The 22,209-nt window shown below is 39.5% G+C and overlaps 1 protein-coding gene across 12 annotated transcripts; it reads left to right on the top strand.

Annotated features, from left to right (window-relative positions):
• Positions 1 to 523: 523 nt before the first annotated feature.
• Positions 524 to 10,493, top strand: micall1b.2 (MICAL like 1b, duplicate 2). 12 transcript variants are annotated; one of them, XM_052551032.1, is made up of 16 exons: positions 524 to 1,204; positions 2,194 to 2,242; positions 2,441 to 2,582; positions 2,658 to 2,725; positions 2,961 to 3,079; positions 3,407 to 3,565; positions 3,692 to 3,754; positions 3,797 to 4,560; positions 5,348 to 5,502; positions 6,572 to 6,682; positions 8,119 to 8,245; positions 8,507 to 8,585; positions 8,660 to 8,733; positions 8,815 to 8,929; positions 9,013 to 9,059; positions 9,137 to 10,493. In XM_052551032.1, exons 1-16 carry the CDS (start codon positions 1,062 to 1,064, stop codon positions 9,259 to 9,261), a joined length of 2,340 nt encoding a protein of 779 aa, XP_052406992.1. In that variant the 5' UTR covers positions 524 to 1,061; the 3' UTR covers positions 9,262 to 10,493. The 12 variants fall into 12 exon arrangements, with proteins under 12 accessions (XP_052406992.1, XP_052406993.1, XP_052406990.1 ...); XM_052551039.1 differs by having other exon boundaries at positions 525 to 1,204; positions 4,151 to 4,560; XM_052551036.1 differs by having other exon boundaries at positions 525 to 1,204; positions 4,025 to 4,560.
• Positions 10,494 to 22,209: the final 11,716 nt, after the last annotated feature.

The raw sequence follows: 22,209 nt of genomic DNA, 5'->3' as shown, positions 1-22,209 counted from the left end.
GTGGCCAGTGTTTAATAAACAAATACAAAAAAAGAGAGGTGAATAGTTTATGCAACATTCAGAAAACATTCATTTAAATGCAGAGTGAACGTTCAGTATGATTTACAGTGTATTAAATATAACTACAACTTTATTTTCGAGCTTGTCGACTCTGTGGCGGTACTGAGAAGCACACAAGACACACGAGGTGAAATATCTTCCGTTAGAATTCAGCTTCATCAAAAGGTACCAAGTTTCACTTTCACTTTTGAGTCACGTGACGCTGTTTGTTTCCGGTAGATGACGCTGTGACTCCCGAGCTGCCTAACAAAGGATTGCTGCTCGAGCGTTGTTGTCATATAATATAACATATCATATAACATAATGCACAGTGTTGTAAACCGTTCAAATCTGTTTTAAAACATCCTAAACCTAAATCTTTTGAATATATTTGTTTATTTGTCTGACAGTTTAAATATGTCTAATTTCATTTGCTGAATCCTTGAAACACTGCTGGCGCTGTGCTTGTGTGTGTGTGTGTGTGTGTGTGTGTGTGTGTGTGTAGGTGTGTGTGCGTGAGTGTTTTGCACACGCTCTGCTCTCTGTAGTTGTTCTGTCATCCACAGCCGCAGAGGAAATTCTCTTTCAGACTTTCAGACGCAGCGTGTTTGTGTTTAAATGAGTTTGTTTTCGGACGTGTGCGGGTGACGTGTTTTACGAGAATCTGAACTCTTCTGCTGGATTAACAGTTTTTGGATCAGTGTTTGTTTGCTGCTGGTGTTTACTGTGATCGCCATCATCAGTCGGTTTGATCTAATCTAATGTTACCCGTTTAACCGGAGCCAGATTGACGGACCTACTGAAAACAGATGCGGATCCCGAACGGGTTAATTTATGATGGAGCTGTTTGTCCGTTTATAAACCAGAAGATTTTGAAGCTGTGGGAAAGCAACGGAACTGGAAACCCATCTCTAGATCGCTGAACAAAGTCATGTTTGGTTTGATCTGTGTCTCGTGTTCTGTTCCGGTCTGAAGAGTCACTGAAGGAGCCTTTAACTGTTTGTTTGTTTGTTTGTCTGGTCATGTGTTCACTGAAAGCTCTTCAGGACTGGTGTGGAGATGTCTGTGAAGGTTACTCTGATGTTCTCATCACAGACATGAGCTCCTCCTTCACAGATGGACTTGCTTTCTGTGCCATCATCCACAAACACAGACCTGATCTACTGTAAGAGTCAATGAATACTGAAAAAATACATCTTCTCCTTTAAAAGGATAGCCTATGAAACAGAACTAGTTAAAGAGAGAAACTTGCATAAATTATCAACACATCACTGTATTATCATAATATTATTATGAGTCATGCACATGAAAACAATACCTTTACCATGGTATTCAATGGTAATCTTTCAGTATGGGATGTTTCTTGTACCATGGTATCACCTTTTTTTAGGAATGCCAGCTGGTCACACTGGTGACACAGTTATTTTAGTTTTCCCCATTGTTAAATGTTAAAAACTAATGGCGTCAGCTTAATAAAACAATTTAAATTCCTGCGGTTTATGATATGCATAATGAAGTGATGACGAAATTATAAGAAATTGTGGTAACACTTTAGAATAAGGTTCCATTAGTTAATGTTAGTTAATGTATTAATTAACATGAACAAACAATGAATAATACATTTATTACTGTATTTATTCATCTTTCTTAATGTTAGTTAATGAAAATACAGTTATTCATTGTTAGTTCGTGGTAATTCACGGTGCATTAACTAATGTTAACAATCACAACTTTTGATTTAAATAATGCATTAGTAAATGTTGAAATTAACATGAACTAAGACTTATAAATGCTGTAGAAGGATTGTTCTTGCTTAGTTCATGTTAATTAATACATTAACTAACATTAACTAATGGAACCTTATTCTAAAGTGTTACCCAAATTGTATACAGTTTTATGAATGAGTGTAATTGATCATAAAAATATATTAAATATTAACATAGGTGCACATTTAAACATTCCACAGTCATAAATGTACATTGATTGATTGTTTGTTTGATTGATTCCTCTATAGCCCAGTTATTCAAATGTAAATATCTGCAGTGTTTTCTGGTCTGTTTAGAAATACTGTGTGTCTTCCGTTTCTTCTCCTATCCAGATGTGTTCTGCATGTATCTGATGAGTCTTCATCTCTCTGTTTGTTTCTCTCTGCAGAGATTTTCACTCCCTGTCCAAACACAACATCTACGAGAACATGCGTCTGGTGAGTTTTAAGTTCCTATTGTTAAAGAGATTGAAACATGGCATGTGAAATGGAGGAGTGTCTTCAGAAAAAAAAAAACACTCAAAGAGTTTCATTTATCCTTAGAAATAGTAAGAAACCATCTCAGGTTGTTGCTCCAGAGAAGCTCCCTGTGATTACCGTACCTGTGATCTCATGTACTTTCTTCCTCTTCATCAGGCGTTTGATGTTGCGGAGCGTGAGCTGGGAATTCCTGCTCTTTTAGATCCGGATGAGCTGGTGTCTGTGGAGAAGCCGGATCTACTGTCCATCATCACATATGTCTCTCAGCTATACTGTTTCTTCAGAGGAAACTCTTACGGTACTGATCATGAGACACCATTGACTGTTAAAGATCACGCATGTTCATCATGATTCATCTGTATTTCATCATCAGTCGGTCAGAAGATTCCTGTGAACAAAGAATCCAGCAGCACCAAAACACAAAAACAGACACACACTCAGGTATCTATCTATCTATCTGTCTATCTATCTATCTATCTATCTATCTATCTATCTATCTATCTATCTATCTATCTATCTATCTATCTATCTATCTATCTATCTATCTATCTATCTATATATCTACATGTGTTTTTTGTCTGTTTGCCTGCCTGTCCTTTCGTCTGTCCAACTCTTCACCCATTTGTCTGTCCATCGGTCTGTCTGGTAACTCATCACTCTGCTCTCATTCTCTCAGTTCTCATCAGACGTGGTCAGATCTTCAGATAAAAGTGTCTGTAGTGTCTGTCACACACGTGTTCATCTCATTCAGAGGGTTTTGGTGAAGGGACAACTGTATCACCGCTCCTGCTTCAGGTAAAACACACACACACATTGTCACAAACACTGAACACACACACACTCTCTGAATACACACACGTTCGTTTCACTGTATTTGTAAAAACATTAGACATATAGACTTCATATAGACTATATTTTTATGGCCTAACCCAACCCCTAAAGATAACCATCACAGAAACCTTTAACTAGTGAGGACCAGTGTCAAATGTCCGTTGTCATTTGTCCTGATATTACAGTATATAATTGAGGACATTTGACCCTCACAGGTATAGCTTAACCTCTACATAATCATCTAAACCTCTCCCACACTCACTGTCCTGATCGTCTGCCGGTGTGTTTCAGATGCAGTCGCTGTCGTCGCTCTCTGCTGCCGATCTCTTTCACAGTGAACACTGAGACGGGTTCACTGCAGTGCAGTTATCCCTGCAAACCTGCTTCTGGTCACGACCGGCCCGCAGATCAATACTCACAGAACAACACCAGTGAGATGGACAGAGACAGAAGTGAGATGGACGGAGACAGGAGTGAGACGGACAGAGACAGGAGTGAGATGGACAGAGGCAGGAGTGAGATGGACAGAGACAGGAGTGAGACGGATGGAGACAGGAGTGAGGCGGACAGAGACAGGAGTGAGATGGACAGAGGCAGGAGTGAGATGGACAGAGACAGGAGTGACACGGACGGAGACAGGTGTGAGACGGACAGAGACAGGAGTGAAATGGATGGACACAGGAGTGAGACGGACAGAGACAGGAGTGAAATGGATGGATACAGGGGTGAGACAGACAGAGACAAGAGTGAGACAGACAGAGACAATGAGACGGGCGATGACAGGATTGAGATGGACTTATACAGGAGTGAGACAGACAGAGACAGGAGTGAGACGGACAGAGACATGAGTGAAATGGACGGACACAGGAGTGAGATGGATGGAGACAGAAGTGAGACGGACAGAGACAGGAGTGAGACGGACAGAGACAGGAGTGAAATGGATGGACAAAGGAGTGAGACGGACAGAGACATGAGTGAAATGGACGGACACAGGAGTGAGATGGATGGAGACAGAAGTGAGACGGACAGAGACAGGAGTGAGACGGACAGAGACAGGAGTGAAATGGATGGACAAAGGAGTGAGACGGACAGAGACATGAGTGAAATGGACGGACACAGGAGTGAGACGGATGGAGACAGGAGTGAGACGGACAGAGACAGGAGTGAAATGGACGGACACAGGAGTGAGACGGATGGAGACAGGAGTGAGACGGACAGAGACAGGAGTGAAATGGATGGAGGCAAGAGCGAGACAGATGGAGACTGGAGTGAGACGGACAGAGACCGGAGTGAGACAGATGAAGACAAAATGGATAATGGACGTTTATCCACCTCATTAGAGAGTGACATACAAGAACCTCCCAAACCTGCTCCCAGAAAGAGGGCGGAGCCTCAGGACCCTCTTCGCCCCACCCCCAGATCACCAGATCATCGCCCTGAAAACGGTTAGAATCTATATCTCTGTGTTACTATGCTACTTTTACTATTGCTACAGTGTAAACGTCATAAAACAGACTGTTTCGGTACATTCAACTTATGTGTTTCCAGTAGTTGTCCAGTGATAATTAATGATAAATGCATTTATTTGAGTTCAAACAGACAGAAGCTTTTCTGTTCCGTCCCATTCATTCTCTTCCCAGCATGCACTGGACAATGCATAAATAATAGTGTTACATTGATTGACTTACCATTTCTACATACACTGTTGACAATAGTATTATCATCACTATTATTAAAGATTAGATGAGTTTTTTTTTTTTTTTTTGTGAGTGTTCATGTGCATAGGTCTGAAAACATGAAATACATAATGCTAAACAATTTATAACTATATAAAGTAATATCAGTACAAAACCATTTTTAGGTTAATATCACTCAATAGTTGTTAAAACAACATTCTTTAAATGAATCTAAATATATATTGGTACAGTAATGATAGCTTAATTAGATTTTCTTTTATGCATGTGGCTCTATATCAAGTGCTTCACCTTGTTTTTAATGTCTTGCTCAAATCAGTACTCACAAAACAAATACATTTTTCCTCATTTTGTTCATTTGTTATTTCTGTTCCTGCTATATATAATGGCTTCATAAAGTATATTTAATTTTAAATTGGTGATTATTACAGTGATGGTTTCCCTTGATGTTTTACATTCAGTCATGAAATCTGAAATTTGTATCAGTTGAAGTGCATGTTTTATTGTGTCTCGTGTGTTTTTCTCGTTCTGGTCTCAGTGTCGTCTCAGAGCACTGTCCGTAAGGAACATCCCTGGATGAAGCTGGTTGATCCTGGTCCTTGGTCTCATCTTCCTGCGGCTCCATCCTCTCATTCCCGCCACTGGCCCATGACCTTTAACCCCTTCCTGCAGGACAAGTCCAAGGATAAAGAGGTACTGAATAAGTTAGTTTCTGAAGAACTGACACAAACCAGCAGGTTTAGTCAACCAACACTGGGTTGGACTCTAGTTTAAGTTTGGCCTCCTCTATATTTAGCCTCCTCTGGTTTAGACGAGTCATGTGATCTCTAGGCTGGGAATAGAGTTGCTGCTGTAAGCAGAGGTTTCAGTATCAGGTTTACCTGAGAAACACTGATTCACAGTCTTTGACTTAGTTACAGATTTTTATTTTTAACTACTTACATTTTTAAAAAAGTGCATCTTTAAAAAAAAAACAAAAAAAAAAAAAAACTTTATACACATCCAAAAATTGAACGCACACATTTCAGGGATCCTCACATCTCTTGCAAAATGAAGCACTGCATTCAAAATATGACAAACATTTGCAAACACCTTTGCCATATTATTAATTCCTGTTAGATTTATGTGTGTTACATAGAGAACTGTGTGTTGTGTTCTGTAAAAAGTGTTTTATGAAATTGAAAACTCAGTCAAAGGCCAGAATAAGCTTATGGCCTTGTGATTTGGTGTGTGCTTCTGCTATTTGAGTGTCAGCTTTCAGAAACTGTGTGACAAGTAAATATTGTGTGTAAGCAGTTGAATAAAAAACTGTAAGCAAAACTCAAAACGGACCAAATTTGTGCCACATGTGATTGTATAATCACGGAAGGTGAAGAACCTTAAACCTAATTCATCACTTAGTCGTGATGAGATCAGATCTGAGTTTAGAGCAAATTCAGACCAAGAACCAGGATCTCCACTTTAATGAACTGAAATAGAGAACAGAGTGCAGCTTTATTTCCCTTTCAGAGTCATGTGAACTCTCTCTAATGTTCAACCTGTGGTTGAAGCTGTTATCACTTGTCTCTAGTCGATGTGTGTGTGTGTGTGTGTGTGTGTGTGTGTGAGCGTCATTCAGTCAGAGAACCAGACAAACAAACATCTGACGCTCAAGAGTCACAGTTTGTGGTTGTGGGTTATTTTTCTCTTTGCAGACTCTCGTGTGTGTGTGTGTGAGTGTGTTTTAACATGAGACTGTCTCTCTGTTTTCCTCTTTGTCAAGAAAAACCCCACCAGCTGCGAAGCCTCAGTTGCACACAAAGCCTCATCTTCAGTTCCCAGCATGCACCAGACTGTAGCTTCTGTTCATGGTTTTCCGCTAATAAAGAGGAAGGTGAGACACAAACTGTCTTTGTTGTGCTGCTGGAGTGAACAATACTTCATATTAACAAAAAAAAAAGAGGTTCACGTACAATACAAGATAATCTTAGAGGAAAAAAACCCTTAAAGGGTTAGTTCACCCAAAAATGAAAATTAGTCCATGTTTTACTCACCCTCAAGGCATCCTAGGTGTATATGACCTTCTTCTTTCAGATGAATCCAGTCAGAGTTATAATACTGTATATAAACTGTCTTTGATCTTTCAAGATCTGTTGCTGCAGTCAGTGTGTGTAACATTGCTTCAGTCCAAAAAATTAGCCAATTTTATTTCACATTTTTGGACTGAAGCAATGTTACACACACTGACTGCAATGACAGAGCTTGAAATATCAAAGACAGCTTTTAATGTAACTCCGACTTGATTCATCTGAAAGAAGAAGGTCATATACACCTAGGATGCCTTGAGGGTGAATAAAACGCAGGCTTATTTACATTTTTGGGTGAAGTAACCCTTTAAATTGAATTATTATATGAATTCATACATTCGATTAGGTTTCAGTTTCAACAATGCATTTGTTTCTGTGTATATTCAGATTTAAAAACAGTCATAAATATTTGTCTCTTCAAAGTTACATGTGAAAAGATCTTTGCGATGAAACATTTGCAGCGACTGTTGCAGTTTAATTCAGTTGGAGTTTGTCCAACAGTAAATGTGAACCTGGAGCACAAAACCAGTCGAACGTAGCATGTATCATCAAGAACAGACAATGGGTCAAAATTATACATTTTTCCTTTTATTTAAAAAATCATTAGGATATTAAGTAAAGATCATGTTCAGTGAAGATATTGGTTGCTTTATTTTACAGTACGTGTACTAACATGTACTTATAGTGTACTTACAGTGTATTTATCTAAGTAAGTTCTGGTAATACAAGGTAACTACATGGGGTAGGGTTAGGTTTAGGGGTAGGTTCAGGGTTAGTACCTAGTTATTACATAGTTATTGTAATTACTATAATAAGTACATAGTATGTACATGAGGAACAGAACTGTAAAATAAAGTGCTACCATACATTTCTTAGCATAAATATATTAAAACAAATTTTTTATTGCTATGAACTTAATTTGAACATCTTTAAAGGCGATTTCCTCAGTATTTAGATATTTTTCTTTGCACTCTCAGAAAATTACAGATTTTCAAATAGTTGAAAACCCAAAATTGTCCTATCATAAAAAAAACCATACATCAACGGCAAATTGATTTATTAAGCTTTCAGATGATTCGTTTAAAAAAATCAACCCTCATGACATAATTTTGATATTAACGCTTATTAATAAAGCACAGGATCACAAACACAACACTTCTGCCTCTGAGCTTTGGGCTTGAATCTGCTTCTCTCTGTAAGCACAGATGTTTGAGTGTGTGGATGACTGATGGATTGTGTTCAGGTGATCACAGACACACGTGTGTCAGAGAAGCAGGTGTGTGTGGAGCAGAAGAAGCTGGAGGAGCGTCTGCTGGAGCTGGAGAGGAGAGGAGTGCAGCTGGAGACCGAGATGAGGAGATGCACCAATGGTAAGCAGATACGGTAAACACAAGTGATTTGTTTAACATTTACGTCATGATTACAACTTCATGTGTGGGGCACTTAGAATATCATTTTCTTGAACTAGAGGGTTAATTAAGAAAAGGTTACTTGAAAATGTAACTACAACTTTTTTTTTTACATATCAAAAACACAGTAGTATTTAGTCTACTGTAAATTACTATAGTAGCTGCTAACAGATGCAGTAAACAGCCAAGCTAACTGTGTGTGTGTGTGTGTGTGTGTGTCAGAGAATCTTCTTGTCGACTGGTTCCTTCTGGTTCATGAGAAGAGCATGTTAGTGCGCAGAGACACAGAGCTGGTGTATATGTGAGTACACACATCACACAGATACATCACATGACCAGCAGAATAATGTGTGTGTAACGTGTGTGTGCTCTCAGGGTGAAGCAGCAGCGTCTGGAGGATCAACAGGCCGATGTGGAGTTTGAGATCAGACGCCTCTTTAACAAACCAGGTAAGAACATCAGAGTTTACAGTGAATGAACCGATCTGAGTCCTGTAGCTGATTGTGAATGTGTGTGTGTGTCACTCTCAGAGCAGGACTGGAGCTCTGACGACAGACATCAGGAACATCTGCTGATGTCACGCCTGCTGTCAATCATCCAGCAGAGGAATGACATCATCAGCAGCCTGGATCAGGACAGGCAGAGGTCAGAGGTCACGTGGTCAGCAGTGGGAGGTCACATGATGACTGTGTGTTATTACTGATGGATGTGTTCTTGTTCTTCATCAGGGAGAAGGAGGAGGACACGATGCTGACCGCTGTGATCCAGAGGATGGGTGAGAAACTTTCTCTTTCTCCTTCTCTCTCACTGTGCTGTAGTTTTACTGCTTCAACACTCTCCATCTCTCTCTAGAGTTCCTGACGCAGACGGACACACAGCTGGACAAATGCAGCAGGAGCTTTAAACGCCTTCAGATGTTCAAGAAATCCAGCTGTAAGACTGAAAACACCAGCAGAAGAAAGAAGAAAAACAGCTGAAGAACGGAAAGAGCATGTTCATTAAATAATGTCCAAAAACTGAAAATAAACCCAGCCATCAGGACAAACTGAACTGTGTATTTCGAGCTGTATATATACTGAGTTTATAAGTGTGTAGCATGGCCACATCTTAACAGTATTTATCATTTAGATCTACCATTTTCATACTTATTTATTAGCTAAGATGTCTTGAGCATTAGTTATTGCATGTGTCCCAGTCTAACCATGATCTCATCATTGCCAGTCCTCCATCTCTTTCTGTTGTCTCTCCTCGTGGGAAGAAAAACAAGCTTTTCCCAGCTTTAAATCAGATGAACAGATTGCTTAGGGTTTGAGTCAATGTTTTGAAGCGCTGGTGACTCCTGCTGGTCAGAATAGAGTAAATGAAACTAAAATTCAGCCCAAGCTCAGTGAATTAATCTACAAATCATTAAATGGCATTAAATATGACGTTTCTGTAAAATGTTCCTTGTTTTGTGTGTTATTAGTCGGGCTTGAAAGTACATATCACTCTCATCTCTGTTTTATACATGCATTCATATTAAAAATGAACCTACCTTTATAAAACTGAACAAAGACGTGTTAAAACATCGGACACTCGTGGGTTCTCCAGCTCAGTGTCATATTAAAGTGTTTTCAGATCACACGATGCAGTGAAGCCTCATTTCCTAAAGTCACGTCACTTGCTGAGTTTGATTGCAAGCTCTTGAACCACTGATCTGAAACAAAAGACTGTAAATGTGTAGTGAATAACAATATAAAACAGACATTTACATCATTTCATGCTTTGAGGGAAGCTGTGGTTCTTCGGGGCTGTGTGTGGAGACCAGGTTTTGTAACAACACCATTTCCACATCAGGTATAATCTAGGAGTCCTACGATCATTTCAGTATTCACTCACTTCCCCACTGGTCGTATGTGAATGACTGTCAAGGCTGTTAATAGATATATGCAGATTTTATAAAGAAAAAACTATTTTTTTTTATTGCATTAGAATAAGCTGTAGATTCTCGGGCATGATGCATTGCTGATTTTAAACCATTATGCTAATAAAGCTAACTAAACATTGGACAACAGGGGTGGGGTAAATTGTAAAACATTTTTGCATCTTCTTATATAGACCTTAGAACTTTCATTTTGTTTATATGGTGCTTTTTTGGCAGCTCAAGAAAGTGAGCCATTGTTTTGTATTGTTCTTAAAGATTGTCTCAATAAACCTGTTTCTGAATCACTTCATTGTGTGGCTGCTTTGTTTGCTTCTTTTGTACAACTGTTACAACTTACCCCAGAATGTGTTACAACACACCTGCAGATTGTAAGGCACTCCATGTACTTAAAATCAACTTATTAAGATGCTGAAACAAAAACTGTTACAACACATCCTGGTCTTCTTTATTTGGGTTAGTGTTTGGCATCTATATCACACACACAAACACACAAAGAGATGTCTGACTGCTTTCAAACTGCACCAGACAGTCAGGTATACAAAACCTTAAAGCCTGTGCAGACATGTCAGTGTTTGTTTTCCTCGGCGAGATTATATTTTCATTTCACCAGTTAGCGTGCATGTCTCCTAATGACAAAATCTGTAATTCACATCTGAGTTTCTGCATAACAATATAGCACAAGTACATCACATTGAAGTCTATTTTACTATCTAAATTAATATCTGCAAGATGTAGCCTTTAAGATGATTTAGAAAGTAGGCTATGTAAAACTGAAATCTTGCAGACGTCTGTCGGATGTTTGCAGATACTTTCCAGATCAAGTGATCTTTAACAGATATCTCACTGTCTAGATCATACATAGTTACTTTGTTTGTTTTTTGTTTTACATTTAATCATTTAGCAGACTCTTTCATCCAAAGTGACTTACAAATGGGAACAATGGAAGCAATCAGACCAACAAGAGAACAACAACAGTATACAAGTGCCATGACAAGGCTAGCCCAGAACACGAAGCAAGGTTTTTTTTAATAATTTTTTTAGAACATGATCCAATTTTTACTTTACTAAACCTTAACAAGTTTGGAAGTTTTCTTTAAAAAGCCTCTTTTTGCACATCAGTATATGTCATTCTCTCTGTGCAATGCATATTTTTCAGTCTTTGGCTGGAATGATGTTCATGTTATTTGAAATTCAGAAGACTTCAGTGTTCAGGTTTTACTATAATTTGAATATAGCATGCAGATTTGTTACACTGATCTTACACATTGTTCAAATGTGCACATTAATTTATCATAATTAAAAAAATGTAACTATTAAAGTCTTAGGGGGTATTTTAAGTAAATATGGTAGTCTAAAGAATTTCAATAACAATTAATGATGGTTGTTAAGTCTAAAGTAAAAGTTAGTAAACCCTGTGTTTCTTTGTTTATAAGTCAGGGATGACTAAACCTGGTCCTGGATTGGAGCTGAACTCTACAGGAAGGTAGATCTCCAGGAACAGGTTAAGGCACCCCTGTTAGAATGGCACCACAAGCAGTTTTCTAAAAGAAACATGTTTTTAGTAACTGGATAATTAAGTATAAAAAAGATCATGATCTACTATATGAAAAGATTGCCTTAAATCACAGACAAATATAAAAGTTCATCATGCTGTTCCTGAGATAGCGTTTGTGGCGAGTGGGGCGGGGCCGAGAGGCGTGGGAACGAGGAGTGAGGCCAGGTGTAGTGATTGGAGATGAGCTACACCTGCGCCCCACCGCCAGTATCGAGTCCCACGTAGGAGATGGAAGGATATAAAACTGGAGTGACGACCGTGGAGGACGAGAGAGGACCAGGCCTGGGATATTATTTTATGTTTGCTTTTTATTTGTGCGCGTCAGTCACCATGAGGGGCTGACGCGCCGTTTTGTATTTATTTTGAATAATTAAAGTTTCATTTTGATTGTGCGCCGGTTCCCGCCTCCTTCTTCCAGATGATTAGGAAGTTCGTATCGTTACAGTGGTGCCGAAGCCCGGGAGAAGGAGGGACGCGCTGCTGAAGATCCCTCGCCGCTGTGGTGAATCCGCGGTGCCCTTGGGCGGTCGAGGTATGTGCCGCCATGGACGCTCGAGGCGGTGGGCTGGAGCGAGTTGCCGGGGACGGGCGAGCTCGCTGCCGACCGCCCACGATATGGAGGGGCGGCTGCCGTCCGTGAGGGAGCGGAGGAGTCGGCGCCGTTCGCCAGGGGGCCGGAGCCTGCCGCCTCCGTGACGGAATCCGGAGGGGCAGGGAACCGGGGACTCCTGCCGCTGCCCAAAATCGGAGGAGCCGTCGCCGTCCACCGGGCGGCGGAGGAGTGTCGTGCCGTCCGCCGAGGGCCGTCCAGTGCCACCGCCGGGCACCGCGGAGGAGATCACCCAGCCGGTGGAGGGCCGAGCAGCAGTGCGTCTGGGAACCGGATTTTTTTTTTTTTTCCTCTCTCCCTTCTCTCGTTCCTGTCGCTCCTCCTTCCATCTCCTTTTCTCTCGCCTCGTCTGTCCTACCCCCAGGTTCCCGCAGGTCCCCGTGAGCGGTCCCCCCCGGAGGGAAGGGGGGGAGGGGGGTGTTGAGTAGAGCGCAGTCTCGAGGGTACCCCCCGGCCTGCGAGGGGCGATGGGGGTATGTGGCGAGTGGGGCGGGGCCGAGAGGCGTGGGAACGAGGAGTGAGGCCAGGTGTAGTGATTGGAGATGAGCTACACCTGCGCCCCACCGCCAGTATCGAGTCCCACGTAGGAGATGGAAGGATATAAAACTGGAGTGACGACCATGGAGGACGAGAGAGGACCAGGCCTGGGACATTATTTGATGTGTTTGCTTTTTATTTGTGCGCGTCAGTCGCCCGTGAGGGGCTGACGCGCTGTTTTGTTTATTTTGAATATTAAAATTATGTTTTGATTGTGCGCCGGTTCCCGCCTCCTTCTTCCCGATGAATATGGAGATTTGTTTATCGTTACAGCATTCACTATTTTTTAATTGTGTGCTCGGTCTACGAGACAGGCCTATGCGCTGAAGTGGATCCTGTTGGTCAAATGGTGTTCTTCCCAAAGGGAGGAGCCCTGGAGATATTCCCTTCTTGCAGCAAGGGTTGAAGCGTAGGCTGTACCCCTCCACCCTTAAGGTTTAAGTTGCTGCTATTGCGGCCCATTACGACCCCACAAAGTGGAGGTCAATAGAGAAGAATGATCTGACTGTCAGGTTTCTTAGGGGGACCATGAGGTTAAATCCTCCTAGGCCTTCCTCTCTCCTAGGATTTGGCATTGGTCCTTAGAGTACTACAAGCTGCCACCTTCGAGTCATTGCAGTCAGTCAAGTCGAAGGTTCTTTCTCTAAAGACCTTACACCTGACTGCATTGGCCTTGATCAAGAGGGTGGGGGACCTGATCACCTGATCACCGAACTGAGCCTTGAGATTGGACCGGCTGATTCCAGGACAACACTGAGACCCCCGCATAGCTACGTGCCCAAGGTTCCTACCACTCACTTCAGGGACCAGGTGGGGAACCTGCAAGCGCTGCCCCTGGAGGACGCAGACCCAGACCTAGCTTTGCTCTGTCCTGTACACTCACAGTATGTGGATAGAACAGAGAGTTTTAGGACCTCAGACCAGCTCTTTTGTCTGTAACAGTTGACAGCAGAATGGGAGGCTGCCTATAAGCATTGGATCGATAGTGGATGCCATTACCTCGGCCTACGAAGCAGAAGATGTGCCCTGTCCACTCAGGCTGAGTGCTCACTCCACCAGGGGTGTCACATTATCCTGGGCCCTGGCTCATGGTGCATCACCAACAGACATTTGTAGAGCTGTAGGCTGGGCAACTCCTAACAAGTTCGCTAGGTTCTATAGCCTGTGTATCGAACTGGTTCCCTCCTGTGTTCTCATCTGAAATGGGTAGTGACACTGAGAGGTCCTCCAGCACTCCGAGGGCCAGACGCGGTGGAGCGTCCAGCACCAGGCCTTTCAGCCAATGAATTCTTGAAACCTGGTGTGTTGCTAGTGCCTTTTTTTTGGGGGGGGGGGGGTGGGAGGGGTGGTTGTGCAGCGATACTTCAAGTCAATCGAACGAACAAACACGTGCGCATATTTGCAGCGCTTTGATCGTTCCCTCTAGATCTCACCTTCTCACACGCAGCCCCACGATTGGTCGATTATGTACAATACCTGCATGTTATTGGTCAAACTGCTCTAGATGTTTTAGGCATTATTATAATCCTGGCTGGGACTTGTCCCGTATGAATGGCGCAAATGGCCACCCTATATCATAACCAACGTGAAGTCTCCCATTTCCTCCTTCAGGGAACGAGGGTTGCATATATTCAGCATCACGTTAGTTCAGTCAGGCCACGTCAGTCAAGCTTGCATCAGCCGACAGTCCGCTGTAACCGACTTGTACCTATCCAGTCTCGAGACTGATCACAAAAGGTATATTTAAATTACCATTCTTCAGTGTCTCTTCCATTGCATTGCTGCTTGAAACTAACTCCCTCCTCCAACCCCAACTCCACCAACTGAACCTGTTATCCGATCTGACTTTTGTTCTTCCTTTACAGTCACTTCATTGGAAGCATTCTCTATCACGTTTTGTGTTACAACACATGTAATAATGAATTGTAATTATGTATGCTTATAATGGTTCTGTTCTGTTCTGTTCAGCTGATCTCCCCGCTCTGTCCACGCATGGATAAATACATGACAGGCATGTGGAGTGTTGCCCAGAACATAGCCATACTCCCAACACTAAAGCCTGTTAAATGTCACCCCGTCCCGTATACGGGACGCCTGCGTTGACTATACTATATTACAATCAAATTTAATCTAATCTTGACAAACTATATATCGTTGGAAAGGTCTAAGACTCCCAAATATGTATTATACAAATAATTGTTGTTAAAATTATGTAGGAAAAGTAATAGATCAATTTATGACAAGAGTGCACCCTCAGAAATCTACATTACAAAAGGAGCTTTGACCTTTGTTTAAAAAAAAGACTTCCTCGTTGCCTTTTTCTCTATCACTTTTTAGAAATCATCAGAAGTTATATATCACTTTAAAACATAAAATCTCAAAATTTATCCTTTAAAACCCATTTTAAAATCAGACATTGCATTACCATGTAAATGGCACATCAAAATCATGTTACAAAATGTTTTCAGTCATGAATTATAAAAATGTAGGTTTGTATCATGCAAATTCAAGTCTATCTTCAAAAACGTGAGTGACAGTTAACAGGCTAACTATATAATAAATATATTGTAATAAATATACTTGACAAAAGTGGTCCTGATTCAAGTAACCGAGAGGTTAGTCAGTCTGATATAATCTACTGTATAATCAAATAATCTGACAGGCAGAGACATCACATTGCAGAAGATCTCAATTCATTCCTCAGCTCCTCCATCAGCCTTCAAAGCATGCAAGTCATCACCACATGGTACATTTTATCACAGAGAAAAATGTAAATACCATGAGATGGAGCCTCAAAATATCTTCCTGTTGAAAAACAAAGACTCTTTTAGTCTGGAAAAGAGAAGGTTCATCAGGATCAGATGTAAAAGGAAAAACAGGTAATTGTCACGTTTTATTTTACAATCTCAGATTTTTTAATGATCAGAGTACAGTTCCACAGCTGTGGAGAACTATTCTTATTTAACGCTCAGAGAGAGATTGAGTACTCATTGTCTATTATCGTACTTACTGTGTTTATCCACTTAAACGTAAAAAATAATTAAGGTGTTTAAACCAGACGAGGTTAAGAACGAATTCATGTGCATGTGTGAACCTAAATAAAGTAGAAGTCACAATAAATTTCTTTAAAACTTTTAGCAAATTTATTCATGATACATTTCTTTTTTTTTTCACTTATATTAAGTTATAAGGTGTGAGTTATATTAATGAACTACATGTACTTACTATTTGATTAGGATTAGGATTAGGTTTAGGATTACTTACATTTTATTATGAATAATTAACATGTGTAACAAGGACAACTTCAAATAATGTGTTACCGAAAAAGATCACTTTGACTTTCTGATATGTCGTTTCACTAACCTCCGGCTGATTAAAGACCAGCAGAAAACTTTCATTTGGACTTCAGGAGCTTGACAGAAACACTCAGGTTTGACCTCACTGCTTCATATCATGCATGTTAAAATTGTTTTCAATTGTTCATTGACTGGATATATTATAATAAGACAGAAAAAATCAGGAAATACTACATTTGTCATGACAGTAGTGATAGAGTAAAACTTGACTGAATATTACTGTGAAGTATTTAATTTAAGTATAATGATATAATACAACTGTACTCAGGAAATATATGCTATACATGTATTATTGATGGCCTTAAGGTGACATTTAATCTTACTAGTAAAGCTAATGACAGTAAGACATATGTAAATACGTAAAACAATAAGACAAAAAGGGAGTTGCATAAAATAGCTAAAAAAAAACAACAACCTTAAGACCTGGTTTTGCAGCTCCATTCCTAATGAAATACACCACTGCATTCTCCTACATGACATCTAATTAAATACAGCATGTGTTTGTGTAAGCCTACTTCGTTCTGTTTTATTGTTATTCAGTCAAATCATAATCATGCTAAACTTATAGTCACTTAATGTGTACAAGAGTGGAGCACTAAGAGCTTATGTTTCCATTTTGTTGTTGTCCTTTCAAATACTTACAGGTGTTATGAAGTATATTATGAAAACATACTTTGATAACAACATTTATGGATTCATAAAGATTTGGTCCTCACAGAACCAGTCATTGCTAGTTAGGGCAAAACAAGTCAAGAAACAAGAAAAAAAGCGAGCGAGAGAGAAATGATTAGATGGAATATAAACATAAATACCTAATTAAATTAGTCTTTGGTGTCTCATTCTGTTTTTTCCTATTTAGTTGGAGGCCACACACAACAAAAATGGAGACTAAAGCATATCTAAACTTAATTTTACTGGGGACGAAAGGTGCTGGAAAGAGTATCTCAGGAAACACAATACTGGGACGAAACGCTTTCCTATTAAAGAGCAGACCTGATAGCACTGTTGAGTCTGGGACTGTTGATGGGTTTCCAGTCAATGTTTATGACACAACAGGATTCTGTGACCCAGAGCTGAGCGAAGATGAGAATGTTTTTCAGAAATGTGAATCAGGTCACTGTGTGTTTCTGTTGGTCATCAAAGCTGATCGTTTCACTGAAGAAGAGAGAAAAACTGTGGAGAAGATTGAGAAGCTGCTGGGAGAAGAACGCCTGAATAAAACCTGGATCCTCTTCACCAGAGGAGACGAACTGGAGGATCAAAACATGACAATACAAGAATTGCTTGATAGAAATAGAGGGTTGAAGACACTTGTTAAGAAATATGATCAGAGATACCATGTGTTCAACAACAACAAGAGGAGAGGAGCAAGTGACCAGGCTCGATTACTGCTGATAAACATTCTCCAGAGATCTTTGGGGTTAAGCGGTGAGGGTTTTAAAAGATCATATGGTCCTAATGAAAAGTTTTTGGTAACAAACTGTGGTAGTAAAGTTGTGTCAAAGTCTATTACAAATTATTTATTAGGTATTAATTCACTACTTGCAACTTTTTTTGCTGATTGACATCTCATTTCATCACTCTTGAAGACATATAACATTGTCAGGCTTTTTTTTGTGCCTAAAGACTAAATTAATGGATCTGCATACTGTTTTTTACACTCCTGATGCTGTGAAATTCAACTCTTTTCCTGAAACAATCAGAGAAAACCATCAAAGTTTTAAAGGGATCATATGACGTTGCTAAAAAGAACATTATTTGGTATAATGCAATGCATTCGTGCGGTTTAAGGTTTAAAAAGCACATTCGTTTCCACATAATGTACATTATTGTTTCTCCTCTATGCCCCGCCTTTCTGAAACTAATTTTTTTAAACTTTATGATTTTTACAAAGCTCATCATTCTGAAAAGTGAGGTGTGCTCTGATTGGCCAGCTATCCAGTGTGTTGTGATTGGCTGTATACCTTAAGCATGTGCCAAAAATGTTGACATGCCCCCTTAACGTACTGTGATGCTGTGTGTCCCTGACAAGATGAGCCAAAAAAGTTGGAAATGGCCCACTTGACAGAAACAGCCTTTGTGCCACAGACACATTGTACCAGGTTCAGGAAACAGTCCTCTGTAAAATGAGCTGGACACATCTGAATATTTGGGTTTAACTGTTCTGGAACAGTGTTGTAAATACACCTTAACCACTGATGTCTAGTTGTGTCCTCTTTTGGAAGAACAAACAAAGTAGTTTCACAACTAATCAGCATCTTCACAACATGGCAGCGGCAGCAACAGAGAGAATAAAAGTTGTGCCTTCTTTCTTTGCGTGAACATTTGGGCTGTGTTATGTAAAACTTCCCACATCATGACGTAGACATGTGGGGTGCGTTAGAACAAGCAGTTTTTAGGAGAGTGTGTCTGACTGTTCAATCTGAGACTTTAGTCTCTGTAACTTCACAGATCTTCTTCAAGCATCAAGAGCTTGTAACACTCCAAAGAGAGAGGAAAAATTACAATTACATCATATGATCCCTTTACAAGGCTTTATTTCTCAATCTCTACACACACACACACACAAAAAAGTAAACATTAAAATTCACAGCAAACACTAACCCATGACATAGCCATCACAAAGAAGACACAATCTTCTGATTTCAACCAGTGATTGATTTCAACATCAGTCCTTTCACATGTGATCTGTGTGTGGTGGAGGTTTGTAAAATGATGAGCATCTAAACTCTCACTTACATCTGTTTTGTGTTTGATACAGCATTAGAAGGAGGGAGACTGACCAGAGTGATTCCTGACAGAGCAAACAGAGCAGATGCTGAACAGGCTCCTGCTGTCTGTCTCGAGTCCAGGAGGATTGTTCTTCTGGGTCAAACTGGAGTTGGGAAAAGTGCATGTGGAAACACAATACTGGGACAGAAAGTGTTCAGATCTGCATTGAGAATGAATGCAGTAACCACTGAATGTTCAGAAGCACACGCCACTGTTTCAGGCAGATCTGTGTCTGTAGTTGATACTCCTGGATTCTTTGACACAGAGATGAGGCCTGGAAATTTAGGGATGGAAATAGGGAGAAGTGTTTATTTATCCAGTCCTGGACCTCATGCTTTTCTCATTGTGTTTGCTGTGAATATGAGGATCACTGAGCAGGAGCAGCAGATTCCTCAGCAGATTGAGATGATGTTTGGTGAAGAAGTGTTAAAATACTCCATCATTGTCTTCACTCATGGAGATCTGCTGGAAGAAGAGCCCCTCGAGACACTCATTGAGGAGAACTGTAGATTAAGACATCTAGTTCAGCAGTGTGGAGGCAGATATCACGTCTTCAACAACAGAGATCTGAATAACAGAGAGCAGGTGAATGATCTACTGCAGAAGATTGACTCAATGATAGAGCAGAACGGAGGAGGATACTACAGTAATCAGATGTTTGAAGATGCTCAGAGATACAGACGAGATGAAGAAGAGGAACACAGTGAAAACACTGAATTTACACAATTCTTTACCAAGTATGGACATCATTTGCGAATGTCAGCTTTTGCAGTGGGTAGATATGAGCTTCTTGGAGATGTTCTTTCAGCATGTGTTGTGGGAGTTTGTCATGACCGTGTTCATGTCCAGACCAACCTGCGTGTGATGCTTCAACAGATCAACCACACGTCTGTGCTGTTCTACACTCTTTCACTTGTATTCTTTATATATTCATTCATTCATTCAGTTATAATAATTCATCATATAATCAGTTTATTATTCCATTCAATCATATAATAATTTATAATAATCATTTAATCCATTTATATACTGATTCATACACTCATTAATCATTCAGACATTTACTCAACCATTGCCACATTTGAAAATTGTTACTTTTGCTGTATTTCATTTTTATATTAATACTTTAAGTATTACAACATCATTATTGGAAATTGTTTGTTTACATTTGAATTTTTTAATTTAGTGCAATGTTTTGTCATTGCAGCATTTTATTGTTATTTTCACTAGCAACTGCAATTTAATTCACATTGTATACACCTAAGTTCACTGTTATCCCAGTGGTCACTATTGTGACCATCCACATGTTTACTCATCCTATGACCACATTCAACAAAACTGAATATATTAATACTAGACACCCTAAAGATCACGTGTACCAGAAATCTTCATCATATATTTAGTTTTGGATCTTTGATGCAGTCATCATCTTCTCAAGGTGCAAACAGGAAGTAAACTGCTCTGGTCATGTGACAATATCCACTAATCATGTGAAACTGAACATATTTAATTGAGACTTTTTCATATTTGCAGGAAGTGCACTAACACATCAGTCAGTAAGGGTTATAGAGCTTTATAAATGAAAACCTTTTTTACAAACACTATTGTGACCGGTGGGGTGAAACGGGTTAATTTTTAGAAATAATACATTTTTTTTATTCATTACATTAATTTATAAATGAATAAGGTTAAAAAAATAACAGTTTTCATTTAAAATAGAAATCATTCATTCATTAATTTTGTGCTAGATAAATGATAATGATACTTATTATCTACAATGTTCATAGTCATGAAAATAAAGAAAACCCTTTGAATGAGAAGGTGTGTCCAAACTTTTGGTCTGTACTGTATATATATACAGAAATACAGATAATATAATATTCTAAGTTTAGAAGTTTTTATGCTTAGTGGACATTTTATTCGGAGTGTAATTTCCATGCATGTAGAGATACCTGTGTGTTTTCAAGTCTGGCAGATGCTGACAGATTTATAACATCTACACCTACTTTTTTAACCTTTTTATTTATTTTATAGAAATATTTTCACTCAGAAATTGCTAAACTTCCTTAACTATTTCAAAGAACTAACAAGTAACGAAACAAGTGAAATATAGCTGCAAGGAGCAATTGTGGTGCCAAGTACAACCGATCATCAGTCCAAGTGCAACAATGAGCAAGCGATGCCATTTTAAAATGATTTTAGTCAAAATGGATGAAAAATAAAGGGTATAAATACAACCACTATGATTTATTGGTTTATCAATTTTGACTAATAGGTGGCGCTGTTACCAAACTGATGTGGAATTGTCCTTATTGTGCACAAACTAATTAGCACTAGACCTCATCTAACATACAACTTACAGAAACAGATAGACTCGTGAAGTGAAACATCAACAGCAGCATGACTGACAGCGAATGTTTAAACACATGTATACCCTTTTATTTAGAAATACTCAAGTACAGTGAAATGTGGAAACTTCTTACTTTAAGAACATTAGAAGTAGATATTAGATTAGACATTTGAATAAATCTTGTCTATCGTTAATCTCACAAAAGGACTGACACATTTCTCTTGTAGTAATTGTCCTTCATATGTTTTTATGATCTACATTTATTCATTTAGTAGATGTTCATACTGTACCTGAAGAGACTCTATACAACAATCTCACCTGCATACGTCCACATCTTTGAATACAACGTAGTTTTATTTTAAAGCTGTTTTACTGATGTTCATATTCATTAATATACTCATCTCTCAGTCTCAGCTCTGTTTTCTCTGCTGGACATGTTGATATTCTGTTCTTCATCTTGTCTGACTCCTGACATCTGTCTCTTCATCATCATGTCAGACACAACACTGACTGGAAACACTGACACTGACTTTGAATTTGAAATATCATTCATTTAGATTAGATTGCTATTAAACATGTAACTTTTAACATTAAGATTAAGTGAACATTGGATAAATAATTTCACGCTGATGCGAATCCCTTTTGTAGCTAACTGATGCCATCTGCTGGTTAAGACTCTAAATGCAGAAAGCGCAACAAAAATATATATATTTATGTTTTACAAAACGAATGCAAGCGTTTATTTTATGTATTAACTTACTGAACGTTACTTACTTGTCCTACTAACTTGCGTTTGTTTGGGGCACGTCAGTGTTGTTGCT

Source organism: Carassius gibelio, chromosome B3, assembly GCF_023724105.1.
Source record: "Carassius gibelio isolate Cgi1373 ecotype wild population from Czech Republic chromosome B3, carGib1.2-hapl.c, whole genome shotgun sequence".
NCBI lineage: Eukaryota > Metazoa > Chordata > Actinopteri > Cypriniformes > Cyprinidae > Carassius > Carassius gibelio.
Note: the sequence above shows the minus strand (reverse complement) of the source record. Positions and strands in the feature narration are given on the sequence as shown.